At 38.2% G+C, this 22,263-nt stretch overlaps 1 protein-coding gene across 9 annotated transcripts in view; it reads right to left on the reverse strand.

Annotated features, from left to right (window-relative positions):
• The window catches only part of TSEN15 (tRNA splicing endonuclease subunit 15), a 135,828-nt gene that overhangs the window by 89,008 nt on the left and 24,557 nt on the right, over positions 1-22,263 (reverse strand). For 7 of the 9 annotated variants that reach the window (XR_004486200.2, XR_007474515.1, XR_004486199.2 and 4 more), the window contains exons 4-6: positions 10,986-11,127; positions 8,018-8,151; positions 4,140-4,248 (exon numbers count right to left, since the gene is read on the reverse strand). Coding sequence is in view for 1 of the 9 variants with exons in the window: in XM_004275222.4 (XP_004275270.1) it covers positions 10,425-10,445; positions 10,986-11,127 (163 nt within the window). In the remaining 8 variants the exon portion in view is untranslated. Of the gene's footprint in view, positions 1-4,139; positions 4,249-8,017; positions 8,152-9,112; positions 10,446-10,985; positions 11,128-22,263 lie in introns of those variants that run through there. The other 2 variants (XR_007474533.1, XM_004275222.4) reach the window with 2 other exon arrangements.

Below are 22,263 nucleotides of genomic sequence, written 5' to 3' on the forward strand. Positions count from 1 at the left end.
TACTTCCTTCCACAAATATTTAGGGAACACCCACTATATGTCAGGCACAGTTCTAAGGTCTGGGGACACAGAGGAAAACAAAATAAAGTCCCTATGTCCCCCACACTAACGTAAGCTGGCTCTACAAATACAGTTTGTTAGTTATTATATCATGTTTCTTTACTTATTCATTCCTTCAAGAAGAGGCCCAATCCCTACCATCAACAGAAGGCTCCATGCCAGGGCCCATGACTTAAACCCACCCTGAACATTCCAGCTTCTATTTTGAGGGAATTTTTCAATGTGTTTTTGTGCTGTGCTGAGCTAAGTTTAACTCAGTTGCTTTCGATCCCAGTGAATTATCCCAGTACAGCTTCCCTGTAGTGGAAATTTCCCTTACTTGATGTAAGCCGCCAACTACATAGCTAGTAGTTGTCTTATTCTTGTGCAGTTTATCTGACTTCAAAGGGTTCCCCAAAATGGGACCAAAAACTTTTATCACCATCATCGTCATCACCAACAGCAGCAGCAGCAGGGTTAGGCCTGATAAAGTTGACAGGAGCCAGGTTTATCTTTGGTGTCCTCCTGCATCCTCTTCCTACCCTAGTGGGCACCTAGGGCCCATTCCTTGGAGGCCTGGCTCCCAGCGATTTACATGTATTCCCTCCTAAGGTGGCAACTTGCACATCAATGGGAAGTGCTTAGAGACTGCAAAGGAATGGCATACGGATAGCTCATTATGTGCAAGGCTTTGTTTATCCCCGCACAGTCATTTCATCATGCAAGGAAAATACAACCTAGAAGGACACATTTTGTCCGTCATTTTACAGATGGGAAGCTGAGGCTCAAAGAGATTACCTACCTCTCCCATGTCACTCGGGATGGTCTGAAGTCAAAGCTCTGCCCTTCAAGCCTCCTGAGCTTCAAAACTTCAAATTAGCACATTTCTCATGGTAGATTATCAAAGCCCATGATTGGAAGAACTTTTTTTTTTTTTTTTTATACAGTGGTGGAGGTGAGAAGAAGTGATGAAAGTGTTGATGAAAAGGGAAGGTTTATGCAGCAAGATCTTTCAATTACAGGTGGACCAACATTTAAGATAGAATGGATCTCAGACTGTCTGCACAAACCCCTTCATTTTACAGAAGTGGAACAGTAAGGCCCAAAGTGGGTGAATTATACTCATTTAAACCTAAATTTAATTTAATAATTATAAGTAGGGAATTGCCATTTCTAAGTAGAGTTTCCAAATTTAGCAACGTTTTCATGTCTACATTCCCTCCAAAAACTGTTGGATAAGTAAAAATGCACAGGTTTGGCATAGGAAACAATGTGTAATAAAATATTAAGTGGATATATTTTGTTTAGAAACCTCTGTCTTGATTTCTCAAAACTACTAAGGGAAAGGATCAAAATATAATGTATCTCATAGCATAAGCATGTTTACAAGAGCATATAGCATCTTTCTTGTGGCCCATGGAACATGGGGCTCCCCTTTCTACAGGTGGTTGACGGGGCAGAAAGGCAGTTTTATCCCTTAGAATGGCAGGGATAGGACTGGGTAAGGAGCAGTCCATTTATAAACTCGAATGTGATCAAAGAAAACGTTTATTGAGCTCTTACTCTGTGCCAAGTGTTTTTTTGTATTGTTTTTGTTTTGTTTTGTTTTGGCCATGCCTGGTGGCTTGCGGGATCTTAGTTCCCCCACCAGGGATTGAACCTGGGCCCCAGCAGTGAAAGTGTTGAGTCCTAACCACTGGACTGCCAGGGAATTCCTGTGCCAAGTACTATATTGCCAATAGGTAGGGTACGGTCTGATTGGTAAGATATGATATACACTAAGGAAATTATGTAGTTCTTGTGAGTATAAATATACATGTTAACAATAATTAACACCTTCTGTTGGCAAATGTAGAAGGATAATATTTTGATGTATTAACTGAAATGTTTTCCCTTCTCAGTAATTCTTGTTACCTGTGAACCTCTTCCCATACAGTCTTTCTTGGCACACTGCGTTGGGGATGGGATTATACTACAGAACAAAAGAGGAAAATTCTTGCCTTTTGAGTTTCAAAACGTGAAATCTTGGCAAAAACAATATGTTTGGAAGAAAAATAGATCTGGGAATGGTCATAGTATTTTCCTACTCCTAAAATAAGATAAAACTAGGAAAAAAAGAAAAAAAAACTGGTGGCGGGGAGAGGTGAGAACAAAAGCAGAAGAGCTAGACCCTTGACTGGGTCACTAAGCAGAGGCCTGTACTCCATTCCCTCTGCCCTGACCCCCTCTGGCTGAGTTCCCACTGCAGAGGAGAAACAGTAGACACTCCAGGGGAAATCCTCTCATCCAAGATGAGAATCTGTGGCCAGCAGCCGTCCCCCAGCCACCCGCTGCTGCCTCCAGGCTCGGGTGAAACCTCACAGACCCCAGACGCTTATGGTCGTTCACCTAGCATTTTACTGAGACAGCAGAGAAGAAGGTCTGGCTAGGAAAGCATATCGGGATGGAGAGGACCCGAGATGGCTGAAAAGCTCCCCCCACGTGCCATGGAGTTCAGGGAAAGAACGAAATATTTTCTAAGTGCCCGAGCGTATTGAAAGAGTACTGAAAGATCTTGTGGCCAGAGATCAGGACACAGCGGTGACTGAGGTGGAATGGAAGCACTGCGGGATGATACTCAATTCAGCCAGTGCCAGCATGGACTGATGGGAATCCCTGGAGTGGTGTCTACTCCCAACTTTCTCTCCCTAGCCCATGCTAACACACTCTGAAAGCCCCCTAGATCTACATGAATACCCCAGGTTTGTGATCTCATTAGATAATAATCCAGCCCCCGAGAAAAGCCCCCAGTTCCTCACAAACCCAGTCCCATCCACGCATCCATATTTAACCAGCTTCCTTCAGAAATATTCTTGCAGGGTTCAACTAAATCCCCCACGCTACCGGCACAAATACTTCCCCCCATTCCCCCATTCTTAGGAAGTAAAGACCAGACAACATAGTCTGTGCAACAGCCCATGGTGCATCAGAAGAGAGAGAAGAGTAAGGTCTACAGTGATCCTGGGTTCCTGCTACATAAAAGATCTCCCTTTGGAGCTCAGCTATTAAATCTAGAACCTGACAATAAAAGCGGGGGAAGTTTCTCTTCCAAACTCCCCTCTGCCCCTCAGCCCCTAGGTCGGCCCTTTTCCCACCTCTGTGTCCCTCTTATAAAGTCCTCTCACTATCTCCCCATTGCAACCTGAAACCCATTCACATATAAGTAAGTGACTCGGAATAGTCTGAGGTTTAACTTCCCCTCCTTCTTTGCTCCCACAGCTAATCAGTTGTTAAATTTACCTCCTTGCTACCTTTCCTCTGCTTTTCATTATCTGGGAGTGCTGTTCTCTGACTATTCCCTCTTCTCAGTCCAGGAACACAGTGGACTTGCACTTCCTCTTTCTTGAAGTTCATCATGGCCAGCCATGTGACTCGCTTTGGCCAAAAAAATGTGGGCAGGGATGACATGCTGCTTCTCCTGGAAGTATTCAATTGCTGTATGTGACACTACAGCACTTTCTTCTTCCGACCATTGGAACCAGCAACATTCTAGCTGTTGGAGGTTCTGTTGATCTGATTCCCAGTTTCCAAGTCTATGTACAAGGACTTGTAATGTGAGCAAGAAATAAACATAAGTTTAACTAATTCACTGGTTTTTACTGAATCTGTTGGAAAAGATTACAAGAGGACACGACCCCCCGTTGACCCACGAGCTGGACCAGGGCAATTGGAGGCTTCTCACCCCTCCCCCGTCCTTATAACGTATGCTCTGCCCACAGTTCCCACAGTGGGAGCCATTTTCAAGGATGCAGCCTTGAGATAGTAATGTGTTGTTGAGACCATCTGGACTGAATACATGACTGAATCCAGTTAAGGCCTCTATATAAACTTTTAAGATCCTGGAGGGTGGGTACAGAGATCTACTTATCTTGCGGCTGCCCAAGATAAGCCTTGTATGTAAGTTCCCTTGCTTATTAAAACTGCCACCTACCAATAGAAGTGGCCTGCCTCTTTCTTCAGTCTCTCCTTGCTCTCTCTACAGGAGCCAGTTGCAGATTTCACCTGGGAAATTCCTTAGGTTGTAAACCAGCAGCATCATAATCTTGCCCATCCTAACATACCTGGGCTACTGTTGGGTTTCAGGCTCTCATCACTTCTCATCTGAGCTCTAACACAGGCTACTCAAAGTGTGGTCTGTATACAGGTGTCAATCCACAAGATATCGCTGGTCTGCAATTAGGCAAGTACAGAAATTGAGAATAAACATTTAGAAATTCATATAACAATTCAACTGAATCTGTTGACTCTCTAATAATAAATATTTGGGCTTGTAGTCCCCCCAAATCTTAGCACTGGGCCTTTCCATGGGGTCCTGCAAAAATGCTTCTCAAATTAAATTGGATCAAGGCTTCATGATTAAGAAATCGAATTACGGTAGGATTCTAAGCAATAGCAAGCATATCTGGGGGATATTTATGGTGTAAGACCCTTCCTCATTGAGTGTGAAATCATCATTTAAAAATTCCCTGAGTCTACTCTTTGTACCAGCACAAAATTTAGCTCCAACAAGCAAAGAAACTTTCTGAGCTCTTTCTCATTTAACATTAATTATTGTTTTAGGTTTGCCTACATAACAGCATTCAGATGATCGTATTTATTCTTTGGAATAAAACTTATAAATATATTGCCTATGAATATGATTTTCCAAATTATCTGCACACAGCTTGACATTTTGATACATTTGTTCAAGAGTCCAAGAGGATAATGTAACTGATCCCTAAATCACTAAAAAACTCCCTCCATGGGCTTCCCTGGTGGCGCAGTGGTTGAGAGTCCGCCTGCCGATGCAGGTCCCGGTCCGGGAAGATCCCACATGCCGCGGAGCGGCTGGGCCCATGAGCCATGGCCACTGAGCCTGCTCATCCGGAGCCTGTGCTCCGCAACGGGAGAGGCCGCAGCAGTGAGAGGCCCGCGTACCGCTAAAAAAAACAAAAACAAAAAAAAAACTCCCTCCAGGACTAAGTAGAGCTAATTTTTTTCTTCCCAAAGCCTGTTTGACACACATTAATATATTTCTCTGCACCATACAAGACTCTGAAAAGAACAGGGGGCTAGATATTAAGAGACCTGGCTCTAGTCCTCATTACCCACTCACTTGCTACTACATGAAGCTGTTGCTTAACCACTTGGTGCCCTAATTTCTCCACCTACTGAATAAGCATAATAAATTAATAATAGCAAGTAAATAATATAAGCTCTGTTGTGAGAATCAAAATAAAGAGTACTGAAGTACTTGGTAGTGAATAAATTGCTTTACAACTATCATTTAGCATTTATATGTAATACTGCCTTGTAACATTCTCAGTTATCTTGTACACATAGATTTTCTCCTTTTAAGCCAGAAAATAAGTCTTTGAGAGGTACACTGTGTAATATTTCTCTGTAACTTGTACACATAGATTTTCTCCTTTTAAGCCAGAAAATAAGTCCTTGAGAGGTGCACTGTGTAATATTTCTCTGTATGTTCAGTCCTATGGGACAAATAATATACATACAATGATTGTTTGAAAATTGTTTAATTTACCAAAAGTTGTTGAACCCCTTCACCATTAAGTAAACCGCATAAACTTCAGACTTCATACACTGCATGATGGGTATTCCTCACTCACACTGGCAACAGTCTTTTAGAGTTTGGCTAGGAGAGTTGTAATTGGCTATCTGAGCTCCTTGAGAGCACAGGTCATATCTCATTCACCTTTGTTACTTCAGCACTTACCACAGTCATCTAAGCACAGTTAATGTCTGAAGATAAATTAGCATGTTAATAAATTAATGAACTTTAATTAAATACTTCCTTAATAGTACCTCCATTTAGTACTCTGCAATCTAAAAAGCCAATCTTTGTTTGATTTTAGTTAAACTGATTTTTAATCTTCCAGAATCATCTAAACATTTTAAAAGCAGACCTGTCCAATAAGTCACGTGATTTCCCCACACTCTTCCCTTAGTTAGCCCAAGCAAATTCTTACTCAAAGATCATTAAGCCGATTAGGCTGCTGGAGTGTCGGTGGTAAGGAATGGGACAGCTCTTGGTCTGAAAGGAGGGAAAATTGTACTGATTGTTCAGAATACGACACTACTCTGCATATGTGAACAGTCAAGGTAAAATACAGCAGATGAGTAAAGTGCTTCTGTCTAGAAGAACTATAAACTTTGGCAGGAACCACTGTGCTGCAGCAGTGAAAGGCCTCCTGCTGGGGCTGCAATGGAAAAAGTGACCTCAGAGAGGAATTCAGAACTAAAATGCTCAGAAAGATGAAATATCACGAAGTTTTGGTTAAGTCACTTGGTTCCAGGAATATAAAAGTGTAAAGCTGTTTCAGTTTTTTAAAAAACCACAGATTACATGAACTTTGTAGATTATTATTCTATTCTAGTTGTAGCTTAGAATTCCAAAGTGCCTCCACCCTCATGTTCTTCACAAGAGACCTGTGGTGTTTAGGAACACATTCTCCTAGAGGGGCCCAGGCAAGGAAGCAAAATAAGTCAGTCTGGAGTCATTGGACCTAGATCACTCAGCGTTCTACTAAGCCATCCCAGCGCAGAGGGTGCACTCACTAGGGACTCCAAAATACACAGGCAAAGGCAGCACTAGAGAGGAATCATTGCATACCCTTTCCCCCACCCTGCTCCCATCTAGAGAGGGGCTTCCCTTTAACGGAAAAGTTTATAGGTATAACAGCAGCAGTTTATGTCTCTCACCACTGGGATTTAGCCAGTTCAATGAGTGTTTCAGAGCTGGGATCTGTTGCTAGGTGATCTGCTCTTGAAATTTTATCTAATATATTGGGCTTTTGCAAGGAAAAAATGAAATGCATCATGGCATATGGATATGAACAAAACCATAATCTAGGAAAAAACACCCACCCTGGCCCCAAACAAGCTTTGATTTTTTATTTATTTATTTTTTTGTGGTACGCGGGCCTCTCACTGTTGTGGCCTTTCCCGTTGCAGAGCACAGGCTCCGGACGGGCCGCTCCGCGGCATGTGGGATCTTCCCGGACCGGGGCACGAACCCATGTCCCCTGCATCGGCAGGCGGACTCTCAACCACTGCGCCACCAGGGAAGCCCCAAGCTTTGATTTTTAAATATAGATTTATATTTTGAGTAAAGCATGAATCAAGTCACATATTTAATGTCAGTAGACAGCGTAATTTTAGAGTCATGCCAGAAAGAAAAAGGGAGGGGGGTATGAGCACATAAAACTTATTTATATTTTTATTTATGCTATTTCCCACAGATTGAAAATAAACTTTCAAGAGCACCACTTCTCAAGTTAATTCATTCCTGAAGTCTGAAAATTTTGTGCTTATTTAGCAGTGCCCTCTGGTGTCCAAATGGATCATTTTAGTTTGCCTTCAGGCAAAAAGTAAACCATTAAACAAGTCTACAATCAGCATTCATTCATTCACCAAATATTTATTGAGCACTTTGTATATGCCAGTTTGTGGAAGGTGGTGGGATACACAGATGTATAAAAAAAGACATAGTTTGTTATGACTTATATGTGGAATCTAAAAAATAAAATGAACTAGTGAATATAACAAAACAGAAACAGACTCAGAGATACAGAGAACAGAATAGTGGTTACCAGTGGGGAGAGGGAAGGAGGGAGGGGCAAAACAGGGGTAGGGGATTAATAAAATAAATATGTAAAATAAATATGCAACAAGGATACATGTACAGCACAAGGAAATATAGCCATCATGCTGTAATAACTTTAAATGGAGTATAATCTATAAAAATATTGAATCACTATGTTGTACACCTGAAACTACTGATAAAATATAATACTGCAAATCAACTATACTTCAATTAAAAAAATTTTTTAAAGATACAGTTCTTTGTTCTGTTCTTAAGGAGCCCATAGCCTAACAAGAAAGACAAGTGTAAATGCAATTACAAAGTTACTTGATCAGGCAAAAGAAATCACTTTACCTATTTTTCACTAAAATGAGACTGACAGAGGCGGGTCATCTCCATTTCCAAACTGTCCTGGACCATTACTCACACTAGCAGGTATCTGGCTGGCTTTGGACAGAACAACTTCGGTCAAGTACACAGGGAACATTCTGAAAAAGAGTAGACATCCCAGGACATACAGTGAGATTAAGACCTAGTTTTAAAGATTTCTGTAAGAAAGCTCCTTTCACAGTCAAGACACTTCTGGTCTTGTAGTTACATAGGGGCCCACTGGTCACCAGATCTGACACACAAATCTAACATTCATTAAGCCTTACATTTCTTTCTGAAAATGCAGACTGTTTTTCTAGCACTGTAATGAAAGCCCTCAAAAGGAATCAAATGGCAGAGATGCTAAGAACTGATCATAAACTGTTTTAGGATCCTTAGATCTGCAAATCGCTGACTAGGGTTACAGAAACCCATATTGTTCTGAATTGGTGCATCTTTGGGCCTTCTGGGGAAGCAGAGGGAGTCTGAAGGAGTTGCTAAGACCTTCCATCAAGAAGGAAAGTAAAATTCAAAAAATATCAAAGGAAAGGAGTTCAGGAACTACTATAGATCAAGAATGATGCTTTATACAATTTTGTAATTTTCCTACTTTTGGTCATTTTTCCATTCTTGTAATTGTTGTTTCCCAGCGTAATTAGCCATGACTTGCTCCTAACCAACAGAATATGGCAAAGGTGACAGGATGTACATGACTACATTACATGATATTAGGAGGTCCATCCTGCTGACTCTCTCTCCCTCACTGGCTTTGAGGAAACAACCAGTTGTGTGGCAAGGCTCATGTGGCAAAGAGGGTGGCCTCTTACCAACACCCCACTAAGCTGAAGTCCTCAGTACAAGTGCCCACAGAGAACAGAAAGCTGCTATCAACCACATGAGTGAAAAAGCAGGTTTTTCCCCAGTGAAGCCTCAGATGACACTGCAGCCCTGGCCAACACCTTGACTGCAACCTTACAAAGGACCCAAATTTGAGATATTAAATGTGTGCTATTTTAAGTTGCTAAGTTTGTGGTGATATTAGTATGCAACAACAGATAACTAATATAGATCTCAGGACACTTTTTTATTTTAAAACATTTTTATTATAAAAGTAATACAAATAGAGAAAAACTAAAATATTGAAGAAAGACAGTCATCCATTTCCTGCCCTGCCATCCTATTATAATCAGTAATTTATTTTGTCATCTTTTTATTATATACTTGGTGTGTTATTTATAGCCATAGTCATACACATTCATATACTTTTGTATCTTGCTTTTTGTTACTAAATATTTTCTCATGTTTTTCGGTAATTACTAATTTTTAATGTGTACATAACACACCATTCATTAGCTATATATGTTCATTGACTATCTCCCCAGACCAGTGGTTGGCAAACTATGGCCCTGTATTTGCAAATTTTTATTGGAATACAGCCATATCCATTCATTTAGATACTGTCTATGGTTATTTTTGTCCTACAAACAGCAGAGCTAAGAAGTTGTAAGAAAGCCTATATGACCTGAAAAGCCTAAAATATTTCCTTTCTGACCTTTTCCAGAAAAATTTTGCTGACCCTTGCCTTAAACTTTTAAGTCATTTATAATTTGGATTATTATATGCCCCAAAATGTCACTTGAAACATCTTTGCGCATATAATTGTTTATACCTTAGGCAACTTAATTGGGAGGTATTAACAAAAGTGGAAAAACTGGGTTTACTGAAGAAAGATGTTTTTAAGGTTAACACTGTCCCCTACTATCTCTCTTATAATATTCTAGCTTATGATACGGTACAGGTGGTGGTAATAAGAACAGAAGAAAAAGACCCAGTACTCTTGTAGGTAGCAATTCTCTGGTCCCTATTAATCTAGACATGTAATTTTACACTCTGGATGAGCATATTTTTAGTTTTGATTTAAAGTCAACCAAAGAGGGAAGTGACAGTAATTGCAACATGAAAAAACCAATTGAAAGAATACTTTCTACTGGGGATGAAAAAGCAGACTAAAGTAAACTCTCCAGGTGTCAAGGTGTACCTGAAATGCCATTCCAGGCTAGCTGTAGTGACCAAAAGGCACTGAGAGGGTTGAGTAAGGGAAAGAGGTGGCAGTCTCAACAATGTTCTACCCTTCTGAACACACCCTAGGCATAAACTTGTATACAACTATACTTAAACTGTCTCCAGATGAGAAAGTTCTAGAGCAACTACCCTATATTTCTGAATAAAATAAATTCTTCTATCTGGGAAAGTTTTATTCTTCAAAAAGAAAACTTATGGAATGGGACCAGCTAAGTCAACCCTGACTATCTCTGAGATAAAAGATGAATCAGGCTGATGGGTCTCAATCCAATCTTGTGTGAATAAAGCAAAGCATCGGGAAGTACAGGTGTCATCTTCTAAGGGAGATATTCTGCAACATAAAAAAAAAGATAAGGATGGACCTTTTCCCCAATAGAGAATGTAATTTAAAAGCAAAACTAGGAAGATATGTAATGTGATTATGCCAATTAGGCCAACAATATATGTAAAGAAATCATATAAAACACATTTACTTATTAAATTGTTCCTGTCAAAATGTCAACCAATTTAACATTTCCTTAAAGAAGTGTTCAAGTGTTCTCAGAACTATTACTATTATAAGCCTTTACATTCCATCCCAGTTACTCATCAAATCATTAAATGCATCATGACTTCATGAAGTACTCTGGGAAACTATGAAATTTTCTGTAGAGTAGGGAAGTCAAATTATTTTTGTGAAAACAGCTAGGAACATGTTACTTTGAACAGAACATAGCCATTTCTGAGGTATGAAAAACCAAGTCGTTTTTTTTTCTTGAATGTTCAATTGCAAAAGAAGTGATGGTTCTGTGAATGGATTGATTCACACTTAAAATCATGTCATAACTTTCTTCTTTTTTCAATGTTTACTGATAGTTGCCCCAAAACTGACCTGAGGATCTGGCAGCATAAATCCATCAGTAAGTTTGTAATAGACTATTGTGGAGTCAGACTCCACTATGGCCAAAGTAAAAGACATTGGCAAATCTGGATCACCTTGCAATTTTCGAGATGCCTTCAAGATCTCCCTTATCCTGAAAATAAAGTCACAACACATTTAGCATTCACAATCACGCAATTAATAATAAGATCAAATACTGTAAAATCTTGGAGAAGAGGTAGGCAATAACATTATTTCCATAATGCGGACTCAGGAAATGTATGAAGCCTCAAATGTAAACATTTAAAGTTGTCTTCTTATACAGAAAATCTTGCAAATAAGAGCTATCTACTGACTTTCAGACCTTCTCTTTTGTATTCACCCATCTCTCCTGATCATCACACCTGAGAGAATCAAAACTGCATTTAGGAACCAACAGAATGGGACACTAACAGTATTTAGGGCATCTAAATTAGCTAAAGATCCCGGTTACTCATTTTTCCGTTTTCCAACTTGGTATCTTACAGTGGAACAATTTGGTATTCAGGTTTGTTTCTTTAAAAATAGATTATAGTAAACATTTCCCCATGTTTCTACTGGTGTTAATAATTACAACCTTTATATGGCTATATAATATTCTATTGCTTCATAATTTATCCAATCATTCCCCTATTGCTGTAAAGTTCTTTCAGGTTTTTTGTGAGGAGGAGGGTGCTAATAAAGGTAAGCTGTAATAATCATCTTTCTGCAGGTAGTTGTTTCTTTTTAAATAATTCTGTTGGGTCTTTCCAGGTATCAGAATTATTAGATACGAATATAGATATTTTTGCAGCTCTCAATATGTATTCTGTTACTTAATAAAAGCTAAAAGAAAAATACAGAGAGAAAAAACTTTTTTGTAAAATTATATATCAAACATCAATGTTATAAAGGATTTCAGCTTGCTTGCTGTGGAAAATAATCTACTAAATCCAATATCTAGGTCTTCAAAACACTATTAGCTTTTGTTTACCACAAACTAAAAATCCTTATTACCTACTCAATAAAACCTGTATTCAATAATTCAGTAAAATATAATCTCCAGAGGAGCTTTCTTAAAAAGGCAAATTAAAAAATGATCAGTTGTTTTTTCATGAAGGTAACCAATTTTCCAGGAATTAGAAAAAGATTTACTAGCATATTAACATGCTACAACTGAATACATAAATAACTCAACACTATATTCTCTTTAACAAAAGTCTGATTTGTCCCTTTAAATTCTACTCCCAACCCTAAGTAAAAATTCTTGTGATTCTTCACCCATCCTACTAGCTACTGAATCTATAAAGTATCTAAAAAGAAAAGTCTCTGCTTTGAAATATTCTTCCTATAGTAATTATAATGCTTTTTAAAAAACCTGTGGTGGAGACAAGATTTTAAAAGTGATTTAAAACAGCAATAAACTTCTAGAAAAGCTGAAATTAAATTGTTCTTGCTAAACCATCATTTAGTCACTACATGTTACAGAGTGATAACTGGTTTCTTAAAACAGTCACAAAAAGCTGCTTACCTACTATCATTTAAATTTCACAGGTATGTAATCAGATAAGGAGAGAATGAGTTTCTAAGTTTGTTTCCTCATAGTCAAACCATTTCTAAAATGATCTTGAAAGAGTCAATTCAACAATATGGTAATACTGGATAAATAAAATGTTTACCTGACAAAATCTTAATTCCTTTTCAAGAGTCAGCAAAGCATCATATTCTCTCTGAAGTCTTCCCTGCCACCTTTCCCCAACCCTACAGAGGCACCTTGTGCAAACCTACATTACTGCAATCACTACCTTGTATTTATATTTACATCTAAGTGTCTGTTTTCCACTGGATTGTACCCATTTTGAGGGTCAAAGCATTTTTATAAAAATTGTTAATGCTCAATATATAGTAGAATACTTGGGTAGAATGAATGCGGCTTTTTTTCCCTTATAATATTTATTTATTTACTTCATTTATTTTGTCTGTGCCGGGTCTTAGTTGCGGCATGTGGACTCTTAGTTGCGGCACGCATGTGAGATCTAGTTCCCTGACCAGGGATCGAACCTGGGGCCCCCTGCATTGGGAGGGCGAAGTCTTACCCACTGGACCACCAGGGAAGTCCCTGAATGAGGCTTTTTGAATGAAGGTTTCCATATGGCTACAACTAACTCTTCAGGCATATAAACTTTAAAATATTTCTGATAAACATTTTTCTAAAATTTATTATGCAATTCAATTACACTAAATAAAAGTTAAACTTGTCTTGACAGCTCAGGATCATCATTTTTGGTACTTATTATTGTAGATGACAGTGGTAGATGGTGTACCAAAGAACTCCTTAGAATTTAATTTCTTAAAAGTTTCTGGGGCTTCCCTGGTGGCACCGTGGTTGAGAGTCCGCCTGCCGATGCAGGGCACATGGGTTCGTGCCCCGGTCCGGGGGCATCCCACATGCTGCGGAGCAGCTGGGCCCGTGAGCCATGGCCACTGAGCCTGTGCGTACGGAGCCTGTGCTCCGCAGCGGGAGAGGCCACAACAGTGAGAGGCCCGCGTACCGCGAAAAAAAAAAAAAGTATCTGATATTTGCTTGCTTTTAGTTCATCAAAACAGTCAAATTGTTTTATCATTTGTCTCTATACCAGGGCCTGGCAAACTATGGTCACCTGTTTTCTATGGCTCATGAGCTAAGAATAATCTTTACTACATCTTTAAATGGTACCTTTTGAATGGTCATATAAATACCTACATAATAGCCTCGATTTTGCCACTCTGTCCGCAAAGCCCAACATATTTACTATCTAGCCCTTTAAGAAAAGTTTGCTGACCCCTACTCCACATTATGAAAAAGGTTAAGGGGGCTTCCCTGGTGGCACAGTGGTTAAGAATCCGCCTGCAAATGCAGGGGACATGGGTTTGAGCCCTGGTCTGGGAAGATCCCACATGCCGCGGAGCAACTAAGCCCCTGTGCCACAACTACTGAGCCTGTGCTCTAGAGCCCTCGAACCACAACTACTGAGCCCGCATGCCACAACTACTGAAGCCCGCACGCCTAGGGCCCATGCTCTGCAACAAGAGAAGCCACCGCAATGAGAAGCCCGCGCACCACAACTCAGAGTAGCTCCCGCTCGCCGCAACTAGAGAAAGCCTGTGCACAGCAACGAAGACCCAATGCAGCCAAAAATAAAAATAAATAAATAAATTTATTTATTAAAAAAAAAGGTTAAGAATAAAAATGGTAAGATATGATCACCAAGGCAGTGTTCCCTTTTTTTTCAATATTATTTATTCAAGAGTCAGCACAGAAGGTTTCACTTCTAATGAGGATATAAAAGATCTCAAAAGACCACCATTCCTATGACAATAAAGAGAAAACACCTGATTTGCTTAACAATATGCCATTTTTCTTTAATGCCATAAAAGAGAGGTAAACACAAAGAAGTTTAAAGGAACTAAATTCCAATGAGCAATGAGCCCTGCCAGGGTAGAGACCAAGACACAGCCACTTCCATCCCTGAGGGCAACTGCCAAGTCTGGCCACAGTGGCTGGAAGAGTAAGCCAGTCATACACAAGCAACTTCATTGGGACCAGGAGAAGAAAGCACTACTTGTAAAAATGGCACGTGAACTGGCATGGTGGAATGGAATCTTAAAAGCCACCAATCCCTCCAGTTCACCAACTCTCACTCATGGCACTTTTGCTGTGTTTAAGCAACAGCATGAGAAGCTGGGGAAGGGACTGGAAAATGGCAAGTAAGCCCTAATCACTAAGCCCTGCTGAAGAGAGAGGGCTGATCCCATTCTTAAGACATTTGAAACCAAGAAGAGAACTGAGATAACTGAAGCTGCAATTCAGCCATGATTCCTCTTGACTTCTGATTTGATTGACTAAACTAGACACTAATTCTACCTGCCAGATAGAGGAAAGGATGAGCTCTTTGGAGGCGGGGAGTAGAATCGACATCCGCCTATCAACATCAGGCTTTTCTTCATACACAATGTCCAGCATCCAGTGAAAAACTCTAAGCTACGCGAAGAAGCAGGAAAATATATCTAATAATCAAGAGCAAAAAGTCAATACAAGATGGCTGTCAGAAAACTAAGGCTATTGAAAAACAGATGTTGGAATTAGTAAAGACTCTAAAATAACTATAATAAATGTTATAGCATTGAGGAAAAAGACAGACAAAATGAGTGACAAGATGAAAAATATAAGCAAAAAAATGAAAATTCTAAAGAAAATGAACATTCTAGAATTTAAAAATGTATTTTCAAAGTATTGACTAGGCTTAATGGTAGATTAGGCACAGCAAAAGAAAGGATTTAGTGAACCTGAAAACAGGTCACAAGAAACTTAACTGAAGTACAAAGAGAAATTTTTTTTTCTTTAAATAAAACATCAGAGGCCTTTGATGCAATATCAGTTTAACATATGTGTAAATAGAATTACAGAGGAAAATAAGGAGAGAATGGTGTGTGTCTTAGTCCGTTCAGGCTGCTATAACAAAATATCACAGACCAGGCAGCTTATAAACAACAGATATTTATTTCTCAGGGTTCTGGAGGCTGGAAAGTCCCAGATCAAGGCACCAGCATGGTCTCATTCTGGTGGAGGTCCTCTTTGTGGCTCATAGCCAGCACCTTCTTACTGTGTCCTCACATGGTAAAAGGGGCAAGGGATCTCTGTAAGGTCTCTCTCTCTCTCTTTTTTTAATAAGGCCCGCCCGGATAATCCAGGCAAATCTCCCAATCATAAGATCCTTAATCTCATCTGCAAAGTCTCTTTTGCCATAACATATTCACAGATTTCTGGTATTAGGCTGTGGGCGCTGTCAACTACAAACTGGCACTTGCCATTAGCACTTGCCAGCTACCTCTACAAGGATTAAGTCATGTGCTGCTGCAGCTGCTGACTTTCGACACCCCCTGAAAGGAGTTCAGTGTGGAGAGCAGAAATGAGGCACCCTGTGCTCTGGGAAAAACTAGCAGAACAGGTCTTCCGATAGTTAGATATTTTCAGGAGCTGATTTTATGAGCCCAATTCTTGTATCTCCTCATATCTAGAAAAGCACTAAAATCCTTTGTGGTGACGTCTGCTCCTCGTGACTAGCAGAAACCTTCTGCAAAAAATGTGTGCTTAACTGCAGGTACTCCCCCTTCACCAAAATCACATATATACTGACCTTTCCCCCCTACCTCTTTGGAGCAGTTTCTCAGAGCTATCTGAAATGTGAGGTCTTTTTTTAAGGCACTCATTCCATTTATGAAGGCTCCACCATCACGGCTTAAGCACCTCCAAAAGTCCCACCTCCTAATACTCAGGGTTTAGGATTTCAACATATGAAACACAGGGGATACATTCAGACTATAGCAGTATAGAAGAAACAGCTGAGACTTTTCCAAAATTGTTGTCTCTGAATGTAAAGTGTCTCTTTTACAGACAGCATGTAGTTAGATCTTGTTTTTACATCCAGTCTTATAATTTCTGTCCTTTGACTGGAGTGTTTAATCCATTCACATTTAAAATTAATACTGATATTGTTGGATTTATATTTATTGCTGTTTGTTTTCTATATATCACATGTCTTTTTTGTTCCTCTGTTCCTCCTTTACCACCTTCTTTTGTAATAAATTGATGTTTTCTAGTGTACCATTTTAATTTTAATTTGTGTTGACCCCTGAACAACACAGATTTGAATTATGCAGGTCCAATTATACGTGGATTTTTTTCAATAAATATGTACTATAGTACTACATGATCCCTGGTTGGTTAAATCTGCGGATGCAGAACTGCAGATACAGAGAGTCAACTGTAAAGTTACACTTGGATTTTCAACTGTGCAGAGGACTGGCACCTCTAACCCCTGCATTGTTCAAAGGTCAACTGTACTTTTTCGAGTTTCTTAGTGGTGGTTCTAGAGATCACTATAATACATTAGTATCTTAATTTATCACAATTTACCTCAGATTAATACTAATTCAATTCTAAAACAAATATAGAAAACTCCAGTATAACTTTCATTCCTTTCTTCCTCCTTTGTGCTATCATTGTCATATATATTATGCCTATATATTATAAACTCAATACAGTGTTATATTATTGCTTTATACAATCTTATGTCTTTTTTAAAAGTTAAGAGGAAAAAGGATAAAAAATATATTAACCTACATATTTAATATTTCTGATACTATTCATTTCTTCAAGTTAGTCTCTGATATCATTTCCTTGCTTCAATATAGCCCCATCCTTTGTGTTAATATTGTCATAAGTATTACTTCTTAATATGCTATAAGTGTGATCAGTTGATTTTTGACAAAGCTACAAAGGCAATTCAATGGAGAAAGTCTTTTTAACAAATGGTGCTGTAATCTGAAGATAGTATACCTCTATGTCTACAAATAGGATTATTTTAAGAATCAATGAGGTGGCATACATGAAAAGGCTTTGCAAACTGTCAAGTAGTCACTGAATACAGTATTATTATATATAGTATCTATACCAGATTTGCATTCTTGCAAAGGTAGTGTAACCACTACCTTCCCCTTAAAAAATAATTTCCACCTATGCTGAATTGTATGACAATTGGCTAGATTACTGTTCATATCAGAGGTTTACTTTAGAAAGATATAAAGCAACTATAAATATTAATCAGAAACCTTATTACACAGCACTGATGGAAAGTAACACTCTGAAGCCACTGTAATACACATAACTTAAAAATAAGTTTCTTTAAATATCCCTAACTGGCAGAGTATGACGAAGACGGGACACAGACGGAAAGGGAAATAAAACCTCTTAAGACAACTTTTACGTATTTTCTTTTTCTCAAGATAGGACGTGGTTTAAATCAGAAATGTACATACATACGTGTGTGCGTGTGCATGGTTGTTTTCCTAATGTAAACTGTGTGGGAACTCTAGACCATATACTAAAATTTAGGATAGAAATTTCCATCTCATTCATATTTGTTTCCAGAGTTCTTTGATATAAATAGCAAAACATTTTCAGACTTACTCAAAACACCCATGCGGGAAATGCTAACATTTGAAAATTAGCTCAGAGTTGTAAAGGGGGTATTGTCTTCAGAGTTGAGGGAAATCACTGTCAAAATGAAATGGAAGTTCCCCTCTCAGAGCTCTGTTTATCCTACTTGGTAGTGTAGGGGAAAATTACCAATGAATCTTCGCAGCAATAACAGAATAAAATAGTTTATCTGCCTCTGTTACCCAAAGCACACTTGGGAAGTCTTACAAAGATTCTTGTTCAGGATCTCTTTAGTCAATTTTTAACATATGTTTAAAGTAATGCCATCATCTTTGCCCATTTGAGATCTGTCCTGTTCGTTTCCTTTATGGGATACTAATAAACTCCTAAAAATGTTTACTTTGCCTTTAAGTCAACAGAGTGCACAATCTCAATGTAACAACACAGGTTCCAAAGTTCTATTTTAAAAACCACACATGGTTGTAAAGATGCTGAGGACACGGAAGCATCACTAAAATATAATAGTCTCACTTAACCTCTAACAAGCTTACAGCTTGAAATCTTAATTTAGAAACCACAGAACAAAGTTTCCTTACATGCATATTTTTTAAAAGCTCAGTTCTTTGCAAAAATATTGTAGAGAAGTTTCATCACACAAATCTAAAATAATAATTTAGATAATAAAACCCTTTATGGTTCATATGTGATAGTAATACACATATGTAAAACATAACCTATGTATTAATAATAAAAATTTCAGGTTCTGAGTTCATTATATTTTAAGGGAAAAAAATCCCATCTAAAGAAAGAGATAAATCAGTAATAATCATAGTTGTTCATGAACAGCAACAGAATTTGATGTTTATAACAGGTTTTTCTTTCTCGTAATTGTTCAGAGAGGGGCTCAGCATACTGAAAACAGAGTGGCTCCCAAGTTTAACAAAGCTAACTTGAGGATGTGCCAGAGGCAAACACATAGGGAACATTATTTGGCTACTGCCCTTTCTCCAAGCTATTCAAATGCTTTCCATAAACCTTAGCATCCATTTTTTTGGTAACAATCCTACAATAGAGACTAAGTAATCTCTGGAGATTTGCACAGAGGACAAGAAAGTTAAAGACAACATTAATTTTAACCTCAATGTTGTCAAACTAGAATGCATCATGGGTTAAAATTATTATTAATTTCAATCCACAGAAAGCAGTATCTCCTCCTGTCCTCTTCAATGTAGCCAAACTGATACACACTGTAGCTTCGTCAATAAAAGACATTAACTCCCTGATCTGCCTCATTATGATATATTGAAACGACACGCAATAATGCAACTCTGAAACACAATGCAAAATTAAATTGGTGCCCACGGTGCCTTATTCATCCACAGGCTCAGTCCTGAAGAAAGTTTCAAGAATAACAGACCACCTCCTTAGGAATCATGCCGATGCCTTCCTCCTAAAAAATCAAGGCAGCTAAAAGCCCAAGGGGGTTTATTGAACAATTAAGTGCCTGTGTGGCTATTCACCCCAGTGGGAAGCCATTCTAAAATAAACTGCAAGCTTTTTTTGAGGGTAAGAAAAAAATGCTATGTCAGTTGAAAGAAGCTGCCAGAATTGGGGGTTTCACCAGAAACAGATTTCCAACAGAGGTAGTATGAGGACACACATCCTGATATGCAGGGAAGCCAAATGACAAATCGTTTTACTAGTTATTAGACTTCAGGCCTCATATGAAATAATGATCATTTAATGAATTTGTAATAAAGAATATACTTTTGGAGAGAGGAATATTTTTGATTACAGGGAAATAATAATGGAGTATCATTCAAAAAATATGTAGCTTTTCAGAGTTAGATTTCATAACTTTAAACATGTTCTAAAGAAGGAACTCAGTTCTATTAACCCTTTACTGCACCATTAATACAAGTCCTTTTTCCAAGGCACTAAGGAAAACTAAGGGTTGAAGTGGGGGTGGGCATGTTGAGGAGGGGAAGATATGGATGAAAACGAATTTAACTAAAAGGTAAGGAGACTATTCATAGCATTGGCAGAGTGACTCTCCAGATCTGTGATTGTTCTCTCTTCAGATGTATACCAGTTAGAGTTACAGTGTAAAGTGTGGGAAATAGTGATGAATTTTGCAGACATTCTAATTTTTTAGAAACTCTTGGAAGGTTGCTTGTAGCACCCTTATGGTCTTTAAGATATTATTTAGCAAGTCTCTCTTGCAGGAACTGAGTAGTCTGAGTGAGTTCACTCATACAACAAATACATATTTAACCCCAAATACCAGGTACCAGGCTAGGCACAGGGGAAACAGCAACGAATAGAACAAAGTTCCTGCTTCCATGGAGGAAGTGGGGGAAGAAGAGAGTAAACAAACAAACAAACAAAAAATAACCAATATATAGTATATTGAGTAGTGACAAATGTTGTGTTATTAAAGGAAGCCCACTTCTCAGGATGCAATAGTACAGAGAGTGAGATAATAGTAGCTTACACCAGAGTGACAGAGTATTGCAGAAGCGGTGAGAAATGGTCAGATTTTGGATATACTTTTAAGGGAGAACTGACAGAATTTGTTAACAAATTAATTTGGAGGTCTGAGAACTGGGTAGACTAAAACCAATAAGAGACATAGCAAGGTTAATATATGAAAGTCAATGTTTTCCTACATACCAGCAATGAACAATTGGAATTTCAAATGAAAAACATAACACCATTTACATTAGCATCAAAAAAGTGAAGTATTTAGGTATAAACCTAACAAAAATATGTACAGCATCTGTATAAGGAAAACCATAAAACTCTGATGAAAGAAATCACAGGAGATCTAAATAAATGGAGAAACAGTCCATATTCCTGGAGAGGAAGGCTCAATACTGTTAACATGACAATTCTTCCCACTGTGATCTATAAATTAAGCAAAATCCCAACCAAAACCCTAGAAAGTTATTTTGTAGATACTGACAAATTGATTCTAAAGTTTATATGAAAAGGCAAAAGACCTAGAATAGCCAACACAATACCGAAAAGAACAAAGTGAGAGGACTGACATTACCTGTCTTCAAGACTTACTATAAAGCTACAGTAATTAAGACCATGTGGTATTGGTGAAGGAATGGACAAATAGGTTAATGAATTAGAATAGAGGGCCCAGGACTGACCCCACATAAATACAGTCAACTGATCTTTGACAAAGGAGCAAAAGCAACTCAATGAAGAAGCTGTTTTGTCGACAAATGGTGCTGGACAACTGACATTAACATGCAAAAAAATGACTCTAGACACACATCTTACATCTTTCACAAAAATTAAACTCAAAATGGAACATAGAACTAAATGTAAAACACAAAATTATAAAACTTTTAGAAGACAACATAGGAAAAAATCTAGATGACTTTGGGTTTGATGATGAGCCTTTAGATACAACACCAAAAGCATGATCTGTAAGAGAAATAATTAAGATGCACTCTATTAAAATTAAAACCTTCTCTTCCCCAAAAGACTCTATTAAAAGAATGAAAAGAGAAGCCACAGACTGGGAGGAAATATTTGCCAAACACATATCTGATAAAGGACTTGTATCCAAAATACATAAAGAATTCTCAAAATTCAACAAAAAGAAAACAAACAGCCCAAATAAAAAATAGGCAAAGGATCCAAACAGATACCTCATCAAAGAAGATACACAGATGGCACATAACCATATGAAAAACTTCTCAACATCATAGGTCATTAGGAAATCGCAAATTAAAAAAAAAAAAGAGACATTACTATGCATGAATTAGAATAGCTAAAATTCAAAAAACTAACAGTACCATGGTGGCCAGGACGTGTATTGCTAAGTGAAAGAAGACAATCTGCAAAGGTTACATATCGTATGATTTCAAATATACCATTCTGGAAAACGTAAAACTACAGAGAAAGTTAAACGTTCAGTGGCTGCCAGCACTTCAGGGTCGGGGCAAAGGGATGAATCTATGGAGCACAGGGGATTTTTAGGGCGGGAAATCTATTCTGTGTGTAATGGTGGATACATGACATTATGCACTTGTTAAAATCAATAGAATTGTACAATAAAAAGAGTGAATCCTAATGTAAACTATGGACTTTACTTAACAATAATATATCAATATTGGTTCATTATTTGCAACAAATGTACCATACTAAGACAAGACAATAGTAACAACTAATAAACACTGTGCTGGACTGAAGCTTATATGCAAAACCGCTGTACTATCTGCTCAATTTTTCTGTAAATCTAAAATTGTTCTAAAAAATAAAGTATAGATAGAT

The sequence above is a fragment of the Orcinus orca genome, chromosome 1 (assembly GCF_937001465.1).
Source record: "Orcinus orca chromosome 1, mOrcOrc1.1, whole genome shotgun sequence".
Lineage (NCBI taxonomy): Eukaryota > Metazoa > Chordata > Mammalia > Artiodactyla > Delphinidae > Orcinus > Orcinus orca.